Here is a 23,225-nt window from a genome sequence, read left to right as displayed (position 1 = left end):
TTCAATAAAAAAATTATTCCAGTGAAGAGGGTTTAGAAGAGGATGAAGTTCAGGAAGCCATTTTCTCAATAGATGGCAATAAGGCTCCGGATCGGGATGGATTTACCATAGCTTTTTAGCAATCTTCGGAATGCAATGCGAAAACTCTCAGGTCATCACCCCTACCATTATACCAAACATGTTTGGTTTTGAAGTTTTATAGAGATCTGCTGTACTGTATATGTCACAAATATCTCGGATATTTTCAAAATATAGCGTTTTTATCGCAAGATTTTGATAAAACGACAAAATCCTGAACTAATCCCCAGATTTAAAAAATGTAGCGATATTTTCGTTTTTAGATATTTTTACAATATTTTTATTTTATATATTTTTTCTTAAATTTAATATTTTTATATATTTTTTAAATAATTTTAATTTTACCGTTTATTTCCCGATATAAACCCGAAAAAATTAATAAAAATTAATGTATCCCGAGATTTTCCCTTGCCGAGAAATTCCCAAGAATGACATTTGCGACATACTGTACTATTAGGTGGGATTATCAGACCAGATCCCTTGGGATAAGTCCCCGAGTGGAGCTGGTCATTAGTGGCATTTAGGAAGATGTTAGAAGGCCTGAAAGCGGTATTAGTCTTTTGCAATCTTTCTCTTAGCCGAGAACATTTTGATAGGAGATCACACTTTGAATGTAATGTTATTGCTGAAGTGAGGAAAGTATGGTCCTGGAGCATCTGATTTTGAATTTTATATAATGTATTTTCTTCTTCTTTAAGTGTTCTGTTTAGGGGTCTGTATGCTAACGTTAGTAGTGACCGAGTTATCAGCCAAGTGGAGTCCAGTTTCTCATTCTTCAGGATTCAGTTGTTGAGTTGTGTTTCCTTTCCTTCCTCAGTTAGTTGTCCGCTCCTACTGCTAGTAGGTTGTCTTTAATTGGCACTAGCTGAATGCGAAATTATCACTCTAATCTTCCAATTTGCCCAGATTTTTCTGATAAACTCAAGTATTTATGGAGCCCAGACCCTCCTCAAATTGAGTCATCTCTCTTCTTAGCTATTTAAAATATCTAGAAGAGGTCTTTGTCGAGTGTAGGGACGAAGGAGGGACAGAAGCACGCATTAAAACATACTGGTAGGTTTTTCAAAGCAGCCTCAATCAACAGACTTCTTGGTAAATTGGGAATTTTCTTTTTGAGTGTGGTTTTGGTTGATAGTTTTTTCTGATCCTCATCAGCAAAGATAACTTTGAGGTTCTACAATTAAATCTGGCTAACATGTGCAATTTCTACTGCTTTCTAAAGCAGAATGTTCTTGTTTTAAAAACGTGCATATGGCTAGTTTATTGTTTTGATGACTTTGTCTTTGGTTAGTGTGTAAGCCCGTGTGTTCTATATACTTCTATGCTTGATTTCTTACAGCAAGAACGACAAACATTAGCCTTTGTCTTCTTTTGGCCCCTTTCTGTCCGATTCTGCTTAAGATGAATGTGATATGGGTAAGAGGAGTTCTATTCTCTACTTACGACATCTTCATATCATTTTCCTTCTCAAAATTGGAAACCCTAAGTTAAATGAATCTTAAAATCTTGTAGCCATTGGATTTTCCTGTTGGCAAGTACTAAAGTACACATTGAGAAGGGAAGTTAAAAATGCAATAACACTGAAGATTTATGAATCAAATTTACTCAAATTCCTCCCTTTTTAAAATTTCAAAACCTGTTGGCGGCCAGTGAAATATTGAATCTTTTCCGGCTGAAACATTTTGTTTCAATTGAAATATTTCAATTTCGACTGCAATCGAGACAGAATCGACTTGCATTCAGAAAAATGCCAGTTTTCGTATGAAAATTCGAGATTATTTGTGAAACATGGAACTGTTCAGATAATTAAAGTTAAGTTTTTGTCAACATTTTCAAAACCCTGATCAAAATCAACTCCACGCAGAAAATAGAAGAAAAATGAGATTCATTTAAGATATTTCTAAAAAAATGACAAAAACTAAAAAGAAAAACACTGGTGACGACTCTTATCGAGATTTTGGTCATGATTTCGTACCGAAATGTTTCCGTGATTTTACAAGATTTTCGACCGGACTTTCATATTGAAACCGAAATTTAAAACCTTGCCTATCCCGATAGGACCCCATAAGAAAGGAACAGGATCTGTTGAGAGGTTCAATATTCCCGAGTTGAACGGCAACACTTCTACACGTGATTTCGTGGTAGATCATGTCTTGTCCTTATCCCTGCTACATCAATGAGTATATATGCACTATGTTCCCGTCCATTGAAGGAAGATAAGAGTTGGAGTTGGGGCATATACAATTGGAGCGGGGGTATATGATACTCAAGTGTGACCGGGGTAGATACATGCTAACTATGGGTAGGGAGAAGAGCCATACTGTCAATGCTAGCTATCGGTAGCGGGAACCATTCTATTCATGCTAACCATGGGTAGGAAGTAGGAACCATTCTGTCAAACCAAAATTTCGGACAAGTCACTTATTGGGCGCAGCTATGCAGAAAAGTCATTTTGGGATCAATAGTAAAAAGCAATATTTGGGTCCTAGAAGGGGGAAAGTGTTTGTAAGATCAAGACTTGTGAATCCTTTAGAACACCATGAAGTGGCCCACATAGCCTTAGGCCCATCTCCTACTGACATTTTCCATCTCCAACGACATTCATAACTTTAGATTACTACAAAAATCGACAGTTTGGCTTCTCTAGGTGGAACCCATAACAAGGCTTGATGAATCAAGGGCTTAGGCTCTTCTGATCAAGGTGTTCTCCAGGCTCTTTGGTCGGCTGGAGCAAATGTGGGTCCTGATAAGTGTATTCTAGGAAAGCATGTAAGAGGGTGGTGCGAAATTCACCCCCTCCAAGTCCCATTCCCCTCCATTTCACCTTTTTGCTGGTTGTTAAACCTACAATCGGTACCTCTCTCTCTCTCTCTCTCTCTCTCTCTCTCTCTCTCTCAACACGAACCTTGAGGCACAAGAATTGAATGGTTCAGATCTTTTAGACCTTTGAACTTGGCTTTCACCCTATTTAAAAAAAAAAACCATGTGCGCTTATGTGCGAACATCATATAACTAACGTGTATTTCTTAGAAAATTCATTGCGGCCCAGTGTGTTATTTTATTCAAACCATTCATTTGTTTGATCCCATTGGAAATAGGCCTTTCCCGAAAAATCATCTCGATAGGATGATCTAACTCTTTGATTTGCAGTGATTTATCTATATGATATTGTACGTCTATATATCAGTTCCTATGGAGATGATTGTATCAGCAACACCTATTTACGTACAGTAATAACACTTGTAGTAATCATTCATTGGTGATTCTTAGGCTTATCAGTTAATATGGTTTGATGCTCCAATGTCACAATACAAAAAAGGTATGCAGACCCATGATTTGATCATGCACGCCTCATGTCCAAGGACATATCTTTTTTTTATGGGTATCCAAGGACATATCTAAAGGTCCTATCTAGCAGAATAACCTTATCCAAATCCTTGTCCACGTGTTATTCTATAAAGTGATTCGTTTAGTGCATGATCCAATCATCGCACCCATTCCACCTGCTTAGAGTCAATTACCCTAGTGATCGAGATAGGCGAACCCAATGCATGTATGGAGGCAGGATCGGTGGTTGTTGTTTACAAGTACGAGATGTCCAATCTCAGCCACAACCAGAAACATTCTAGGTATGCAAAGAACCAGAAGGTCATATCTCCCTACTATATAATCTTTATGTGCGTGGCCAATCCTATGATACTAGGTAAGGTCAAACATGTGTGTGGAAGCACATCACACACTTTAATAAATTCCCAATAGATGACACGAAACAATAAATTATAGTTTCAATACGACTGGCTTTCAGGACATACACTCTAAAATCGGATGCCCCACTTACGGGTAATAACATTATTACCCTCGATTTTTTGGCATATTCGTTCTCTTTATAATGCTTTTGTAAGAAGGTTTACTAACATTTGATTTGTTGAAAGATTTTCCAACAAATGGCAAATCTAATCTGTTCGTGCACAAATATATGGAAAAGAAAAAATAAACTTAAGACACAAGATGCACACTGAGATTTTATGTGGTACGGCCAATATGCCTATAACTACGAGCGAAAAACATGATCTTCACTATGAGAAAGTAAAATTACAAGCATTATAATTGATTAACTCGAAACACACAAACCCAAAACCCGTACCCTTGCTTATCAATCAAGACCATACTTGAGAAAACTCAAGGAACTTGAGAAAAACATTCTCTCTCTCTCTCTCTCTCTCTCTCTCTCTCTCTCTCTCTTCCCGCCACTTTAGTCCTAGGTGCTTAAGAGAGTTTTATATATTGGGTTTTTGAAAAAAAAACTTCTAATTTTGCTTCCCACACGAGTCACGGGAAACAAGGCAACTTTCCCAACAATCTCCAGCTTGGCTTGTTTTCCAATCACTGAAGATTTTTCATTAATGTCGTCACCGGTTTGCTGTCGTCGCAAACCACTATTGGCCTTTTGAAATGCCAGCTACACACATCATCTTTGTTCTGACTCCACTTGATTCGATCAACGTGGTCAATGCACATGTGTAGCTGTCAACATGTTTACTCACCCAATCCAGCTTAAAGAGGGATCTCGATTCATCCTCCCCAACGTAAATATTGTCATCTCCTCACAGTTGTCTATAACTTGGAAATCGGTCCCTACATCAACTGCAAATTTGACCCTACGCGTGCGCATGCAACTCCGTTTAAAACTAGCCATTGAGATCCTAGGAACATTAGTAACCGTCTCATTGACGATATAATTTGTCACACTTTTCTCCTTTCATGAGAACCATATAGTCGTGTGTGATATAATTTGTCACACTTCCAATTCTAAAGGTTGTTTGGTATCCTTGTTGAAAAGGGAAAGGAAACGGTGAAGGGTAAGATTGTTGGGACAAACTAGTATCATGAAATGATCAAATGGTGGAGATGCAAATACATAAAGTATAAAACACAAAGAGAAAATAGAAAGAGGATTATAAAAATGGGAGGTAGGCAAGGCAAGGCAAGGCAAGCCGAAGCTTTCTTATAAAGACTTTAATTTCCACACTTATACATGTGATTACTATGGAAATAAGTCATGAGGATACAATGCTTACTACAATGCTTACGCCAAGAACAAGGGGTACACCCCATGTTCAAGACAATCAGTATATTAGCGTTTCAGAAAAAGGAGAAGAGTGCAAGAGGAGAGAGTCTTGTTGAAAACGAGACCCTAAGCCTTCTTTTTTATAGAAGATAAAAAAGACATGTAGGCATATGGATGCAACTCGGGTTGGGTTCAATCCAAAAAAAAGTTGGCTCTGGTCGGGTTGGGTTTGGGTTCGGGTTGTGTTTTCCCAGCCATGGTTGAATTCAGGTCGGGTTTGGGTTTGGGGGTTTGGGCAACCCGACTCAAGTGAAACCCAACATTTTTTATCAAATTTTTTTTTAAGCTTAAAAAGTCGGTTTGGGTCAGGTTGAACTCGGGTTGGGTTTAATCTCGTCGGGTCGGGTTCGGATTGGAAAAAGGGTTCCTCGGGTCGGGTTGCATTGGCCTCGACCCGACCCGAGTTGCACCCCTATGTATGCACCTTTTCAAATGAAATTACCCTTTCATATCACCTTTTAACAACAAAAGTTTCTTTTGAATGGAAATACCATTTTTTTGAAAAAACTCAATTTTATTTAAGAAATAAAAATATTTTGAAAATATCCAACAATCCCCCACTATTTTTAAACTATTAAAAATAATGCTAAGTCAATATATTGTGTAGAAATGAACCTACCGCTACGAATGATTAGATATGTGTCACTTTAGAGTTTTGAAGCACAATTACAATACAAAATATACTATGAACACTGGTTCATGCAGTAGGTGCACTTTCTATTTACTTAGGTCATGAGCTTACCTCTTTTCACAAGTGTTTTACCTCTATACCCGGCTATTGGACGTTTTCTATTGTAAGAAGGATTCATTTTATCTCCAACAATCATGCCTCAACTGGATGTGCTTACCTCTTGTCTTCATTTTATCTCAAACAATCATGCCTCAACTGGATGTGCCTACCTCTTTTCACAAGTGTTTTACATCTGTATCATTCTAATTCATAGAAAGCGACAGTGACTTACTTGAATAGACATACTTGTGAAGAGTGCTTTCACAACAACATATCCGCCCCCCAAGTAAAGACCCATGTGAATAGAAGTTATCCCTAACAACATATCCTAAAATACTAGGCAAGGCAAGATAAGGTCTTATCTGCTAAAACTTATCCCTTCATCAAAGATTCCCATAGTTAGCCCATGGTTGGCAAAGCTTGGTTTTAAATTGCGTTTTTTCGTGTTTTATTGGTTTGTTGTTTAATAAACTTTTAAAGTTTTTTTTTTTTTTTAAAAAAACCCTCCATTTATTGGAGCGACAATCTACAAATTCTCATCAACCCGATTCCTCCTGTTTATTTAGGCGAGAATGAGAAGCCTTGCCGAACAAGCCCTAAATTTTGAAGGAAAATGATATGGAGACCGAGAGTACGACCAGTAGGGGACTAACAATGAGAATATACCATGTGGTAAAAAAAATTTATTTTTGATGATTTTGCTAAACCTAAGGGCTAGCTGAAGTCACTGGGGGATTACCTAATACCTTCACCCGATTATTCTGAACCTTTGATCAAGCATGATGATCGTCTTTAAGCCGTTGAATCTGTACTTCTGTAGGCCCTAATCTCTCCAACGAAGATTACAATTCGGCATCAAACATGGGCCCACCAAATTTATCCGTGCGTAGTACCCACGTAGGCGTAGTTTAGTACGAGTACACCTCACCAATCCGACGCATCTAAAACAAAATACAATCCCCACTCTCCACGTGTCAAAAACTAAAAGTTCGGATACGCAACCCCACCAACGGTCAGATACTCGCCATGTCATCAATCCGCAACCTCTTTACTCCATCCAATTAAATGCATTTCACTCTCTCTCTATAAATAAAGAAACCAAACCTCTTTATTACATCATCACTCTTTAGTTTACAAAATTCCTTAATTACTACTCCTCCCCCATTTCTCCTAAAGACACACCCCTTCATCTCCCATCCCAATGCCGCCCAAGTCCGAGAAGAAGCCATCATCCGTAGCTGAGAAGAAGCCAAAGGCTGGGAAGAAACTTCCGAAGGAGGGAGGTGGAGCGAGTGGGGACAAGAAGAAGAAACGAGTTAAGAAGGGGATAGAGACTTATAAGATATACATCTTTAAGGTGTTGAAACAAGTTCATCCTGATATTGGTATTTCTAGCAAGGCTATGGGGATTATGAATTCCTTTATCAATGATATTTTTGAGAAGCTGGCTCAGGAAGCTTCGAAGCTCGCGAGGTATACCAAGAAGCCTACGATTACGTCTCGGCAGATACAGACCTCTGTTCGTCTTGTTCTTCCTCGAGAGCTCGCTAAGCATGCAGTCTCTGAAGGCACTAAGGCTGTTACTAAATTTACTAGTTCTTGAATTTCATAGATGTTCTGTATATGGGTATTTTCAGTAATGGGAATAGGTCGTTTTCTGATGGTCTTGGTTTTTAATTTTGCTTTTATTGAATGGATTCAAAATAATGAACTGAAATCTTTTGGTGGGAAGATTCAAAATAATGATTCTCACTTTTTACTTCTTCAACTCACTTATCTTTTTAGTAGCCGCGATATAAGCGTTAGTGTTGGAATTTGTTAGGTGACCCAGATTAAGATGAACCGAAGTATGGGCCGGTTTGTGGCCAGTGGTTTGAGATCCAAGGTCTGGGTTAAGGAGAGTGATCATGTGGCACAGCTCAACCGTTCTTCCTTCTTTCTCTAACAAGTAAAAGGGCTTTTTTTTATCTTCAAAACAATAAGTGCAATTTGCCTTCAATTTTATTATTCTCCTGGTTTAACATTAATAGTAAAAAAAAATTGGGTTCGTATAGCACCGAAGTTTGGTTCGAGTTAGCTAAAGATCAGTTCGCCCCTTATTATCTGAATACTGTATTGAAAAATTCATGGCAGCCAAACATGCCCTGTGTTTGTTCTCTCTGGAAATGTGGGCGGTGAAATGGCTTTCCTTGAAATTGCCTATGAAAATAGTCGATGAAAATGCCTATCAAATTGTTGACCATTTGATTTGGTCATTTTCATGATTTTCATTGGGATTCAAGTTCTCTTTCTTGTGTTTTTGTAGACGTGTACCAACTGTGGGGATTTGCTAGGGACCATCGCATAAGCCAATTCGCGTAACATCTATTGCATGAGAGAGCAGCACATGGGCTCACTTTTCAATAGATTTTGTCATTATTCATGAGGTGGCTGCTGTCTCATGAAACAGATGTTCCGCACGAAAGTGGACCCTAGCAAATCCCTTCTGATAAATAGTTGAAAATGGGACTTGCTAGGCATTTTCGCGGAAAGCTATTTCGTGGCTGGCTTTTGCATATAGAATAGCCACCCCATATGAATTAAATGAATAAGACAAAATTTTCATAGGAGTCAACATGTGTGGCTGCTCTCATGTGCAAAAGAGAGCCTCGAAATGGCTTTCTGCCAAATTGCCTAGCAAATCCCAATTTTAGTATTTTAATTATAAAGAGACTGATATCATTCAAAAAAGACAAGGCAAATGGATGAGAGAGAGTGATATCCTTGCAACATATTTTGATAATGGGACGAAATCACCTTGTTTTATACGCTTTAACCAGCTATCAAAGCCCTTTACAACTTACAAACCAAAAAGCTCTGATGAACAGCGCCAATCAGTGAAGTCCAAAACAAAGCAATTCGTCCTATTATCTAACATGGTGGGCCCACTTTGAACCTGTGGCCCCACACTCCGCCAACGTAAAATCTCTATTCAGATTATCAGCATCTCTGTGCCTTTGGTCTTCGGATTCTCATCATCTAAAAATAGCTCTCTCTCTCTCTCTCTCTCTCTCGGATTCGCTTTAGTTCACCAACTCAACTGCAAAAGTTCCAAAGACGAAGTGGTTGAGATTAGGTATTTACGTTCCCCTATAAAACCCTAACCCTCAAAATACAAAAAACACTAAAGCAAAAAAAAACAAACATGTCTCTCCTCTCTTTTCTAATATCCCCCAGTCTCCGGCTGGCGTTAACCCAGCGCCCGCTGCTAATGTACGCCTTGTCGTGGACGGCACTTTTAACGGCGACAGTGGCTGTAGCCTCATTCTCGCCGGAAATGGCGTTTGTGTCGGCGATATCTCCGTTATCGAGCTTCTCACGTGCGTGTGATATTGGAGAGGGGGCGGTGGGGCCAGGTTACGTGATTAGGGTTCCGTTAGATGGGCCCGGTGAGGCGTTCTGTTTGCCAGCTCAGCTTTTCCGGCGATCTATGATGGATTTCTTTGTTCCTCCGGCGTTTGCCGCCGTTATCGTTGCCGGCTCCGTTTGTTTTGTTCGAGCACTTGGCTTGTGGGAAGAAGAAGAGTACACCACTACCTGATAGGGCTGCAAGGGTCAGGTTTTAGGTTTAGAAATCATGGGTCTTGCGTAGGGCTGGGTTTTAAATTGGAAAACCCGACTAAATCTTAGGTAGGGCTGAGTTTAAACTTTAAAGAAACAAAACCCGAAACCCGACCCGACTCGACTCATATGGTTGTATTGTGACTTTCTTAAATATCTCTTGAATAATATAGAAAATTATTTTGCAATATGTAGACACAATTGTTTTCATTTTGGTGATCATGTCTGTTATGTGGAAATAATGAAGACATAAATTTAGAGAGATTTTTGGTGTGAAGATTTGCTTTTATTTTTTCTAAATTCTTTAAAATTAGTCAGCATTCTACGCTAAAAAATGAAAACCCGACCCAACCTGAGAAACTATCTTGGGATGGGTCAGATTTATGAATCTCGGGTTTTCCTATAAAAAATTAGACCCGACCTGAGAATTTTCTCACGTTGGGCGGGGTTTTGGAAAACCCAACCCAAGTTCCACCCCTACTACGTGATCCCAGGGTTCCTTCTAATAAGCGCCGCTGAGGGTGAAGAGAGTAAATTGCGCCCAGCCAGGCAAAGTTTCTTATTCTTTTTTCTTTTTTTTTTCAATTTTCCTTTTTTTTTATATTTTACATCAATAATTTGTCACAAAAAATAGGGCGGTGATAAATTCACCCCCATATTTTCCAAAATGAACTGTACAACCCACACCACAGGATGATCCAAACCGTCCATTTGATAGGCCACAACGTAAATAGATTGTGCCCCAAAAATCATTTCCAGAGGATGATCCCAATCCTCCAATCTATAGAAGTTTCCATAATGTAGGTCCCTCTTTAGATCGAAGGGTTAGATTCATTCTATGGAAATGATTTTTGGGGCACAACCTATTTACATTGTGGCCCATCAAATGGGCGATTTGTATCATCCTATTGTGTGGGTTGTACAGTCCGTTTTGAAAAATATAAGGTGAATTCATACTAGAAGGGGGTGAATTTATCACTGTCCTTCTTTAATTTTACGTCAATAATTTGTCACAAAAAATGTCCTGTTAAAGTGTAATCAGGTGATTGAATAAAAGCTGCAGTGATAGTTGGTCCGGCCGGCCCGGCCCAGGCAGAACTGGATTCGGCCTATACGGCTATACCCCGCCGCGGCTTGATTAAAAATCTTGCCCATCCTTAGTTGAAGCTGTGTAAATATGTGGATGATGTAATGGAATATTCTAATAAAAAACGATTAGCTTTAGCTGAATGATATATTCTCCCCTATTGAATCTTCTAATCTGACATGTTTCCGAGTGGACCATCGTTTTAAATTTCGTCCGAAATCCGAAATTTAATTAATTTCGGCAGATATTTTGGGATCTCGGCCGAAATTTCGGTTTGTGTGAAACCAAAACTGAAATTTAAAACCATGGTCATAATAACGATCCTCACCACCCAAAGTAGTGCCAATTTTACCTATACGATGTGGGTGGGTGCTCTTTTTTGCAATTTTATTTTAATCTATTCATTTGAAAGAAAGCTGCCTGTCTAAAGTATTAGACTGTTCCATCGTCGTGGATTTTGGTAATAGCCCTTCCATGCTCTATAGCCCAAACCACAGTCTTGGTTTGGGACGTGGTCTACCTTTAGGCATATTGTTTTATGTTATATAAATATATTTTGACCAAAATGACGAAAATGGGCCCATAGCTCAGTTGGTTGAGCATTTGACTGCAAATCAAGAGGTCACTGGTTCGAACCCAGTTGGGCCCTCCCAATTTTTCATTTTTGTGGATTTTTTTCCGTTATTTCTCTGTTTAAATATAGAGGAATGATATATGCAAGGGCTAAAGAAGGGCCCTTGAATAGATCCAAGTCATTAAGTGCAAACCAAATTCAGTTTCTCAACCGACTTTTAAAATGACGTGGATCTATTCAAGGGCCCTTCTCCTGCATAGAGAGGGCCCTTGCATCTATCATTCCTCTTAAATATAAACAAGTTTATCTTATAAGATCGAAGATAAAAAAAAGATTATTAGAGAAAAATATAAGAATAAGTTCCAAGGAGAAAGTCAGCTGTGTTTCCTGATTTACTTCCCTCTCCTTTATCTTCCTGTCTTTATTCTTTCCCATCTCTCGCATGCCTTCTTCTCTCTCTTTATTGTTTCCCTATCTATCCCAATCACATTCTATGCTAATGCTTGACAAAGAAACACCTAGAAATTGTAAAATTTTGATAGAGCTAGACCATATTCCATGTTTTATTTCTACCCAACAATAATCAAGGCTTCAAGGGCTTTCTAGGTTTAATGAAGTTCAGCATCTACACAAATGTTGGCATGAGATACAGGGTTAGGATGAACCTATATGGCTAATTTTTTGCACACACCCTATCTATGGAAGGGCCTTCCAAATTAATGCTTTGGATCCCCAAAAAAATGTGGGGCCACATGTGATTTTGAGCTATAGCTTAGATAAGCTATAGGTTAGTAACACTTTCCTCATATATATATATATATATATATATATATATATATATATATATATATATATATATATATATATATATATATATATATATATATATATATATATATATATATAGAAAGAGGAATTCTAGACTGAAGGGAGCCCTTGCAAAAAAGAGGTGAAAGGGCTCCCCCATTGGCTGCACATCACCATCATGTTTGACTTTTCAACCATTATTAATGCATGATGGTGATGTGTAGCCAATAGGAGAGTCCTTTCACCTCTTTTTTGCAAGGGCTCCCTTCAGTTTAGACTTCCTCATATAGAAATTGTTATGATTAGTAATTCAATATTAGAATATGAATGGTTCGTCGACAAACTTATTAATATTAGTCATCAATTTCCCATTTAAACCCATGTATATTGTTTAGTAATCTTAAAAATAATAAAAAATAATGTCATATCAATTCTCAAAGTCTCAAACATTAAATGACAAATATCAATTATCAAAATTTGGCAAGTTATCATTGTTGTCATCATTATCACCATATCCCTCCTCGCTGTAAAAAAATACCCTTTGATGGTGTCGGAATCCGGGTCTGCGATCGCGCGGTTGGTAGACAGCCTCCGCGGGGTCTGCAATCACAAACACAGGGGGTCAAAGGGTCCAGGGTGGGTCTCGGACGACTACTTTGACACCCAAGTCAGATTCTTCGACCAATCAATATAAAGAACAGCAAAAAGAGGAGAGGGTTCAATCAGGTTTACCAAGACCAAGGCGCAGATTCTTTTCTTGGTGTGGGGGTGGATGGGTCAGAGAAGACTAACAAGGAGAGTGGGATTAAGTTCCCGGCCTCCTCTGCTGTTGCCTTGCCCCTTTCTTTTTTTGGTTGTTTTGTGGGAGATCCAAGAGAGTCCTGTGTGTAGAGAAAATTCCCCTCTCTCTTCTTCCCTTCTCCTCCTTTTAAAGGGGGGCATGCGAACCTTTTCATCATTATGGAGAGAAAACCTTCCTTTGCAGGATTGGGCCGTTCTTTTGTTTCGACGGCGCGCGTGGCTTTGCTGGATAATCCCTTCCATAATTTGTGATGATGAGGCTTGGACGGTGAGAAAGTGACACGTGTCGTAATTATACGGTCTTGCCGTTTCCCAGCACCTTTCTTCATGATGGTTAGGCTTTATTGGTGCATGGATGACACGTGGCGAGATTTGAGAGCAGCGCCGTATTTATGTCTCATCATAACACCCCCTTACTCCTGAATGGACCAAGGGAGTAAGTTTGTTTATCTGGTCAAAGAATATCGTGACAAGGGCATTTATGGGAGCCTTGGAATACGAGAGGACGTGCTGTTTTACCCGGCACTTATCCCCGGGAAATGGTAGCGCCATTATGTGGCTTCCGGTCGTTTACCCGATAGGGAGGAGACACGTGTCGGGTGGGTCGCCTTGTTTCGAGACTCAAGGGTTTCTCCCTCGAGCTTAAAGAGGAAGACCATCCCGGCTTTCGGTCATTGCTTTCTTTCTGAGATAGGTGTTTCTCCGCACCTTTTTCCTTTTTTTGGTAACATGTCTGGTTCTCCTTCGCGGGTTAGGGGCAAGGTCCCCCTTTCCCAGGAATCGTCGAGCGACCCCGATCTGTCCTCCGACTTGGAGGAGGACCTTGCGGCCCGCCGAAAAAGGGCTAGGAGGGACTCGGGCCCTCCCTTGGGCTTTCCCCCCCTTCGTCTTTCCTCCTTGCCCAGGAAGGACAAGTCATCTCGCTCCCGTGTCGCCAGGGAGTGGTCTTTTTTCTCCAGGGCCTATCACTAGGGGATGGAACTGCGTGGCCAGGTTTCGAAGATGGGTAAGGAGATTGAGGATTTGAAGCGGGAGAACGAGGCATTGCAGAGAAAGGTTCACTCCCTTAACGAGCAGCTGCTTGAATACGAGGTGGACCCCTTGCTGGAGAGCTCCTGGGAAGAGGAGGGGGACCCTTCGGGAGAAGAGTCTTCTTCTGATTAGTTTCTGGCTTTTCCTGCTTTCCTGTTTCTTTTTCCTTTCTTCCCCTTTCTTGTCGGGGATTTTGGGGCCTGTGTGCCCTATCTTGTTTGTCTTTACTCTCCTCTCCCCTTTTTTGTAGGCCCGTGGGCCAGAAGAAGATAGTTATGAATAGCTTCTTTTTGTACTTCTGACTTGTATCTTGTGCTTCCTTTCCATCTGTTTGGTTGCTTTTCCACTGTGTTTGGTATATATTTTCCTTGTTCCGAGGAATTGTGACGCTTTGCCCGGACCTGCGCGGGGTTCTGAGCCTTTACCTAGCGCGTTTAGTTTCCTCCACCTGTTGGTGTGGACCCCGGTCCGAGAGAGGCGGGGGGCGTGCCCCCCAGACGAGTCTCGGGATCATCCACGTGAAGGAGAGCTCCGCCAAGGAACTCTCGAAAGAGTGCCCCTCACAGCATGAGAGGCGATGTGAAGTGAGATACCTCTCGATTCGGGGACTAGCCCGGATTCGAGACGCACCTTAAACAAAGAAAGAGTCGCCATCCAAGGAAGTGGGCCCTGGATCCCATGCTGTGCTCTGTCGCAACAGATAGCCAGAGATACAAAGGGTCCGTGCCTGATGACGAATGGGGAAGGGGTTAGGCGCCCCCAATTCGCCCAAGTGCAAGCACCTGGTCTCTTATGCCATTTATTATTAACTTTGAAGAGTTTTGGGCAAAAATCATGTGAAATGGGAACCATCATCCCCGAGATAACGTCTATCTAAGCATGCATGACCCGGGGATGGGCAAAGAAAGTGAACATCCAAATCCTAACTCATCGCATCTAATCCTAACTCATCACATCTAAGAAAGCAATAAACAATCGCATGCATAGCTACAGCTAAACAGATAATGACAGATATAATGAGATAAGGAAAGCAAATATCTAAGTTTAGACAGATAATCAAACTAAGACGAATGGATAAACGCTATAGCTAAGCAATCAAAGCAGTAAGATAAACACACTAGCATGCGAGCCTTTGCAAGAGGTAAGACTAAGAAAATGGCAATCGATCGCACGCTAGAAGAACAAACAAACTAGAATGCATAAGAAATCTAAGATAAGCGCACAGCAAGCTAAAAGGTGTAAGAAAAGAAAGAAATCGGAAAATCAACGGCACGTGAGAACCAAAATGCCAGGGGAAAGAAGATGGAACACACGATAGGCTCAGAGGGCGATTCAAAAGGAATCAAGCCCAGCGATCCTAATCTGCTGAAGATCGGACAAGTCTCGCGATCGTCATAACCTATCGTTGGGCTCAACGAGGGCAATCCCTGTAAAGGGGCCACGCTACGTCATCGCCCGTCCCAAAACCCGATAAAACATCAGAAAACCGATGGAAACCGAAAATCACGATGAAAACCGGAAATGGAATGAAAAGAGGGCTCCGAGTGACCGGGCAATCACCATCCTTGCCCATTTTTGCTTTTGTTTTGAAATGTTTGAAAATATTTATTAAAAATGTTTGACTGAACTTGGGTGGACGAAAAGATGAGAAATATTTGTAAAATGGTGATTTAAAAAATGGTGACTGGACTCAGGATGCCAGTAGCACGCCTGAGCTGCCTACGTACTCCTCAGCTAGGGATCAAGCCATCCGTAGTTCGGACCAGATTTTCCTAACTACACTCTAATGACTCGAGATTTTTGAGATTTTTGATTTTTCAGATGTTTTTGATTTTTTTCGACACAAGATGACAGAATCCTATCATCACAAGGGGAGGACAGACTCCTGATATCCCGCAAAGGTTGGACAGCATCCTATGCTTTGCGGGGGGAATGAACAGAATCACGACTCTGCAAGGGTTGGACAGCATCCTATACCTTGCAAGAGCGGATAAAACTTACGCGACTTGATGAGAGGATGGACAGAATCCTAACCCCTATGATGATAGGACAGACTCCTGAAAGACTGAAGGACTGACTCCTATGCTAAAAACGGACTCTGGAAAATGGAAAGGCGGAATCCCAAACTTTATGAAGGGATAGGACAGAATCCTAAACTCTACAAGGGTAGGACAGGCTCCCAAACCCTAGGACGGTAGGACAGACCCCTAAACTCTCTACGACTGACTCTATAGAGAAAGGAATCCCTTAACCTGCGAAGACTCTAAGGCAGGAAGGGAAGGGGTTGGCTCAAGATACATTTCGTCATAGCCTCCGCCGGGGAAGTTTTTCGAAAATCGACGAAGATATCGAATGCTAACGACAATCTCAAACTCCCCTGAAGACTCCAAAAACAAAAGGAAACTCTAGAAGACGAAACCCAAGCATCAACACAAACCCCAAAAGAATGAGTGAAAAGGGAAGGGCAGGCTCCGAGATTCCTACGATTCAATTAGAAGTACACAAAGAAAGCCCAATTAGCAGGGAGAAGAAAAATGGTCTTAGGGTATCACCACACAACCGGCTAGTCAGACAAAATGACCAAGAATCACCGATGCCCTGAGTGAATATATCAATATTGGCCAAGAGCATCTGAAGGGAAGAATACCCCATAGGCCAACTGGATGGTCGAATCTATTGGGAATCATAAGCCTGATATCATTAACAGGTGGCAAGGATAATCAAAGAGTAATACAACTGTAGACACCCCCATTTTGCTCCGCCTTAATCAGCAAAGAAGTTAGTGTTCTTGTTATCAGTTTTTTTTCAGTGTTTTCCATTCCCGTGTCCGTCCCTTATGCTTTCTCAATCTTTCCGATCATTTTCGCAATGTTCCGCATTTTCTTTTCGCTAAGTGTTGAGAATGGTTATTCAAAAGATTCCAGGCGAGAGAGAGTTTGTACCCACTGAGGCGGCCCACCTTGAACATGTTGATGAGCGCATTTATGTGTGAATTGTAGGTAAGAAAAGCATGTATTTTTCTCATTTAAAGCCGTTCTACTAAGGGATTTTCTTTGTTTCTGGTATTTCAGGTTTATATTGGGGAATTCCGAGGAAAATATGCTAAGAGGATGAAATTTTACGAAAAAATTGCAATTTTGGAACAATCTAAGTAGAAAATTGTGTGTGGGTTCCAACTTGGATGGTCAAGATCAAAGAAGAAAATCAATTATTCCAAAAAGAAGTTAAAAAAAAAATAAAAATAAAAAAAATAAAAAAATAAAAAAATAAAAACGTGGGACCCACTTAGAATTGCAAGCTTGTTCTCTACACAACAGCAGCCCACGTGTTCTCATATGGAAAATAGTAATTTCTAATTATTATTATTACAACCCTATACATGCAATATAAGTGGGACCCACCATGGAAGAAAATATATTGTTTCCAAAGTTTCCATTCATGTTCCCACACCAAAGTCAAAAAAAAAAAAAAAAAAAAAAAAATTAACCTTTTTTGGAGGCCTCTCTCTCTCTCTCTCTCCCTTCTTTCCTTGGTCATCAATGATGGCTGGTCATGGTCATCTATGGTGGTTGGTCATGGTCATCCATGGTGGCTACCAATACCACACATGTTTAAATTTTAGTCATTTGTGATGGCTATTAAAAATGTATTTTTATCTCAAATAGTATTCCTATATGTAGCTATAAATATGGCTTGTATTCTAAAAAACAAAAGGAGAAGAAGGAGGGAGAGAAAAAAAGAAGAACCAAGGTGGCTCATCTAATAAAAATTCTTCTTCCAATCACTCCCTCTATCAACAGTGAGAGAAACAAAAATAAAAAAGAAAAAAGAAAGAGAAAGCGAAAGACGGCGGAGCGGATCGGTGGCGGCGGGATTTTTTGTTTTCAGATTTGTTTTTTTGACTCTTGGATTGGGCGGAGATCTTCACCACAGGTAGGTACACTGTTCCGATTTTTTCCGAATTTTTCCGAAAATCGTGTTTTAAAAATAGAAAACTCTTCAAAAACATCTTTTTGACGAAGAAAAATAAATTATATACTAAATAGATTCCAAAATTAATGAAATTTCGTGGGAAAATAATATGGTACTGATTCATTTTACCATGAATTTGTAAATATTTTTGGAGTTTATTTGGTATATTATTTAATGCTTTCTTCGAAAATAATCAGATTTTGTGAGAATTTGTAATAACATCAGATCACCATTAAAATTCTCCCCATTTTTGCATTATACTTAAATTTCATCTTTCTTGTTTCTGTAAAATTTTCAAATGATTTGGATCTTGTTTTATATGGGATGTAGTGTTAACTTATAATCTGGTCTGAAACTTGACAAATTCGAAATTGGTGGTAAATAATCTTTAAAATTTATGAAATTCTTACAGCATGCTATTTTTATTCATATCTTATTTCTGTAGAAATTTCATAGAATTTAAATTTCTATTTCTTGTAGTTTCTGTGTTAATTTTGCAATCTGGTCATTTAATTGTTAAATCAAGATTAAATATGAATTTAACGTAAAAATCTGCAAAACTCATCCAGTAAGCTACATACATTCCCATCTTGCTGCTGTAGAAATTTCAACTCATTTCGAATTCGTTTGCAATAATTTCACTTGTAAAATCACTCATATGCTTAAAATTGATAAAATCCATTGAAAATTCGAAATTAATTAAAAATCATTGTGAAAATTTCCAAAGAACCTTAAATTCTGTCACATGTTCACTCCTTAATCTATTGAAACAGAAATTTTAGGATCTTTAGATTTCCCTGAAAAAATGGCCAGTGCATCCATAATCGTATCCCAATTGCAACCGATTTTTGACAATTTGAATATTTAAGCTATAGCATGCTATTGGCTCCGAGGTTACTGTCCACGGAAATCCTGAGATTTGCCAGGAAATAAAATGCTATAACCTAAGTACTAAATTGCACAAGGAAAGAACGCACGATTCCCTCCCTTGGATGCCATTCTGGGCCGAAATTGGTGAACCCTAGAACCGTTGGTATTCCTTAAATGTCCAGAAAATGAAAATCCTCAAAATCTGAAATTCGTTAACTCTAAGAACTGAAATCGATTCATCTTGTGTCTCTCGGAACTGTTGGATCACGGTTTCCGTCATAAGAACCATTAGAGCCCAATTTAGGAACACCGGTGTCGTGCCGTGTCCTAGGTTTTAGGGAGTCCTAGAGTTAGGAGTCCAGCCTCATCACGGATGCTTGCTATGAATAGCAACCGTGCCATAAGTCTAGTTACACTAGTCGCCCAATCCTTCCTTAAGACAAGCCCAGTAAACTAGGATGTAGGCTAACATGCATTAGTCTAAGGAACAACTTGCATTTAGATAAGATTCATATAGCATCTTAGATGAAATCCTAGGATAATAAAATCTTCAACTTGAATTAAATAACTTCTCCTAAAACTGTTGAAACAGTCAATCCCGTCTAGGTCGGTGTCTTAGTTGAGTTAGGCATAAATAGCTTAGCTTAGGTTCACCGAACTACGTCGACTCTGATCCCAGTGAGGCTTGGGTACGTAGGCAGCTTGGATGTCTGATGACATACCATCCGCGAGTCGGCACAACAACAAATTGTGGTGTTTTGTATATTAATTTTCTTGTAAATGCTTAATCAAATCATTTAGGGCTTTCCATGAAATTAGAATTCTAGGAGAACTTTCACTTAGATTGAATCCAGACAAATTAATAAATCAAGATACACATTTAGGATTCACATTGAAATTAGATCATAGGATGCATGTCACTTAGTTCGCACATTAACATAGAGTTGAATGAGCCATTTAAAATAAATTTAAAAGAGTTAGCTTTTGGAATCGAAGACCGATTATCGGGCAGGAATGGTGCATGTGGCGGATAACTCCCCATACCTTCCATTCTCGTAACCAGGTAGCGAGTCTAGATTTCTGGTTAATTTCGGGTCCTAGATCCCACATCTAGGTGGCGACTCTGTCAGTCTCTTTCGTGTGGAATTCGGATTGCCTTAGTGATCCCAAGTTCACATGAAAGACGAATTCAAATCAATAATTAAATGCACACGCCAATTGCGTGGGTACGAGAGACCAAGAGAGAGAGCGCGGCGGCTCGCGCCCCACCTCTCTCGCGGGATCGGGTACCACAGTTTGGCGACTCTGCTGGGGACCACCTAACTTCATTAAAATTTCAAAAGATAATTCATTTGAATTTAATTTAATTGGCTCATAAAAACTCTATACTTGTTAGATTAGTTTGTCTTGTTTTATTTTCTCATCACACTTTACTCAAACTTAATCTAACAAAACCTGAAGGCATCATAGATTGCGCAAACATATTGCACACACTTACATCACTTGCATCTAAACTCTGCATCTCACGTGCACACACGTCCTATTTTAGGAACCCGGAGTGTTATCTAGCATGGTTGACTGGGATTTCATCACCTGGTGCCTCTGTGCTAGAGAAGCATTCCACCCTTAGCCTAGTACCTTTATGGTACGTAAACGGATCTCTTGTTCACGTACTGATACGCCGGACACTGGTACAGTATATCGAACAGGGATTCGCGCTAAGGGAACTCTTGGCCTTACCCCTAGATTAACCCACACATGCATGTAGTATACGAACACATGTGCATCACGTGTGTGAGCCTAGTTTAGGATATCCTACCTATTTGTGTCTAGATTAGGCCGTAGACCATCTTCCAATGGCTACGATCGGTCCTAGGTACACGAACAAAGTCATGAGTCGAGATCCTCTCTCCACTCCGCTTGATTAGGATTAGGGTTGATGCCTTCAGGTCACACTGTTAAAATGTGCGAGATTAAAAAAAAAAATTTCCTTTAGGGGTTAGGATATAAATTCTATCATTTCCAAAGATCTCATAGGATTAGTCATTCTTGATCTATCCGTTGAAAGCAATCTTATGCTATCTCATCTAATCTTTCGATCGTATGCCTTTCATTCTTCTATCGTGTGATTCGATCATGTATTCATACTTTCCTTGTACTGGCAGGAACTTATCCCAATCTCGTGTTCATGTAATCCTGATCATTCTTATATCCCTTCTCTTGGCTTACGGGCACTATGTCTACTCGTACAATTCTTGATTGGATCCGTGGTACATTAAGAGAATCCCATATCTACGCCATAAGTGAACAAGAGAAAAATCTCTTCGGCTACGTGGCAACCATCAAGCTCGATTGGGGATTACTCTATGCCGCGTCAGAGTGTTGGGATCCCGATCATCATGTCTTCCGTTTTGGTAACCAAGAAATGTGTCCCACCTTTGAAGAATGGTGTGCCTTATTGGAATATCCTGTGGATGGCCCTCTAGTGAAGCCATCCTGTGTTCCAGATTATCGTCATTTGTTCCTTTGCTTGATGGATAATCCAGATGAATCCATGAACTCTTTCATGAAAGGCCAAGAAGTGTCCATGCAGCGACTGATTGACATTTACCCTCCTGTTGGATACATTGGTGCTGTTGGTATTCAAAAAGCTCGACGGCGCGCTTTGAGATTCTGCTCCTTTGCTAGGTTCCTCACTGTCCAGCCTTCTCGCTTTGCGTCAACTGTTCTTCTGGACCTCGTTGATCAAATGGATCGTGGCGCCAATCCAATTCCTACTATGCTTGCAGAAACTTTCAATGGATTGGATGATATGGCTCACCTTCGTGCCAGTTCAGGTCCAAGCTCTTATATTCGCTCTTTCGTTGGGTCTTTCTCAGGATGTCCTGCATTACTTCAAGTGTGGTTATGCCATAAGCTAAAAATTGCAGCTCCTGTCCATTTTGATCATACGTTATACACCTTCAGTGAATGGCGTCATGATGTTTCTTTCGATCATAAAAGCGATTGGGTTGAATGGTTAAATTCTCGCCAAGAAGATCAGATTTATTGGCAAATTCCCGGAATCCAAGAAGCTGTCTTCAACACCGGAGAAGCTAACTACGTTCGCCTTCTTGGTCTTAAAAAGACTTCCTTTTATGTTCCTGCCAGGATTCAGCGTCAGTATGGAAGGGAGCAATCCATTGTGCCTCCCCTTCATCATTTCTATCCGCCTGAGGGTCTCAAGCCCAAGATTGTCAAAGCTGTTTCATCTGCTTGGGATGCAAGAATCGTCAAACCTTTAAAGGAGTCAGTTGAGGAAGATTGTCGTCCGAAGAAGAAGTCTAAAAAGAATGCTTAGTTCCATGTTTATCTTTGAAAGATTGAACCATGTACTCAAATTTTAATGATTGATCAATAAAGTCCATCCTTCTCTTTCATTATCTTTGTCTATGTGTGCATCATCGTCTATTCTTATCTCTGATTTTAAAATATGTCTTTCGGATATTACAGGGCAATAAACATCATAGCTAACCCTAATACTCCTTGGGTTCGGGTCTCTTCGCGGTTAGAGAGGAAATCTGTTTCTCCGCCACCTTCTCTAAGAACCCCAGCATCTCCTTCTTTCCCGTCCTCATCCTCACCAATGGCAGACAACCAAGATGGTCTTCCACCCGCTGCTATTACCGATACTCTTACCTTGATTCTCCAACAGCTTCAAGAACTCAAAGAAGAAAACCGAGTTATCAAGGCTCAGCTTTCTGAAAAGTTGGGACCGTCGTTGTCCAAGGATAAAGGGCCTATGCGCCAAGCAGCTACTCCAGTAGCACCTGCCCAAACAGTGTTCATCAATATCCCTGATAAAGTCGAAGAAGACTTAGAAAAAGAGCAGTACAGCGAGACTCACAGTAGGCCTTCTCAGTCCATGGTTGATAAGTCTGTTATGGAGAAATTAGAGACTCTTACCAGGAAAGTTCAAGGCATTCAGTTTTAAGACCAGGGTGGTTTCAATCCCAGTGATCTTACTTTATTTCCCGAAATTCGCCTTCCTGCCAATTTTCAAATGCCCGATTTCGACAAATATGATGGTGTGGGTTGTCCAATCACACATTTGCAAATGTTCACCATCATGTGTCAGCCTCAAGGCTTATCTTCTGAGCAAATGGCTCAATTGTTCCCAGTTTCCCTAACCAAGGTTGCGAGGAGATGGTTCATGGTCTTGGACAAGACTCGTTACAGGACATGGAAGGATATCGGCGAGCAGTTCATCAGGCAATTCAAATATGATGATGGGACAGAAATCACCAGAAAGGATTTAGAGAGAACAAAGCAAGACTTGAGGGAATCCTTTTTTATTTTTGTGAAAAGATGGAGGAGAATAGCAGCTCAGATGATGGAGCGCCCGTCTGAGGAAGAACAAGTCCAGATAATCATGAAAAATATTTCCCCCCAGCTCCAGTATCACATGTCTTTGCAATACTATCCAGACTTCAAACACTTCATCGTGGCTGGCACCCAGATAGAGGAGGCTATGGCTCAAGGTGTATTCAACCGTAGCAACCCAAAC

At 40.2% G+C, this 23,225-nt stretch overlaps 2 protein-coding genes and 1 non-coding gene across 3 annotated transcripts; all 3 read left to right on the top strand.

Annotated features, from left to right (window-relative positions):
* Positions 1-6,660: 6,660 nt before the first annotated feature.
* On the top strand, positions 6,661-7,667 carry LOC143872864 (histone H2B-like). The gene has a single exon (XM_077376771.1). The coding sequence runs from the start codon at positions 7,138-7,140 to the stop codon at positions 7,537-7,539; it is 402 nt and encodes a 133-aa protein (XP_077232886.1). The 5' UTR covers positions 6,661-7,137; the 3' UTR covers positions 7,540-7,667.
* A 1,420-nt stretch (positions 7,668-9,087) lies between these two features.
* LOC143884884 (uncharacterized) lies at positions 9,088-9,800 on the top strand. The gene has a single exon (XM_077388729.1). The coding sequence runs from the start codon at positions 9,121-9,123 to the stop codon at positions 9,514-9,516; it is 396 nt and encodes a 131-aa protein (XP_077244844.1). The 5' UTR covers positions 9,088-9,120; the 3' UTR covers positions 9,517-9,800.
* Positions 9,801-11,199: 1,399 nt separating this feature from the next.
* On the top strand, positions 11,200-11,272 carry TRNAC-GCA (transfer RNA cysteine (anticodon GCA)). The gene has a single exon. It is a non-coding gene; the product is annotated as a tRNA-Cys (tRNA).
* Positions 11,273-23,225: the final 11,953 nt, after the last annotated feature.

The sequence above is a fragment of the Tasmannia lanceolata genome, unplaced genomic scaffold (genome assembly GCF_043159265.1).
Source record: "Tasmannia lanceolata isolate RefF3 unplaced genomic scaffold, GAP_Taslan_0.1 ptg000002l, whole genome shotgun sequence".
In the NCBI taxonomy this organism is placed as follows: domain Eukaryota; kingdom Viridiplantae; phylum Streptophyta; class Magnoliopsida; order Canellales; family Winteraceae; genus Tasmannia; species Tasmannia lanceolata.
Note: the sequence above shows the minus strand (reverse complement) of the source record. Positions and strands in the feature narration are given on the sequence as shown.

Excerpts from the sequence above, each read along its gene's own strand:
- LOC143884884 (XM_077388729.1), top strand. The coding sequence starts at position 9,121 with ATGTCTCTCCTCTCTTTTCTAATATCCCCCAGTCTCCGGCTGGCGTTA.
- LOC143872864 (XM_077376771.1), top strand. The coding sequence starts at position 7,138 with ATGCCGCCCAAGTCCGAGAAGAAGCCATCATCCGTAGCTGAGAAGAAG.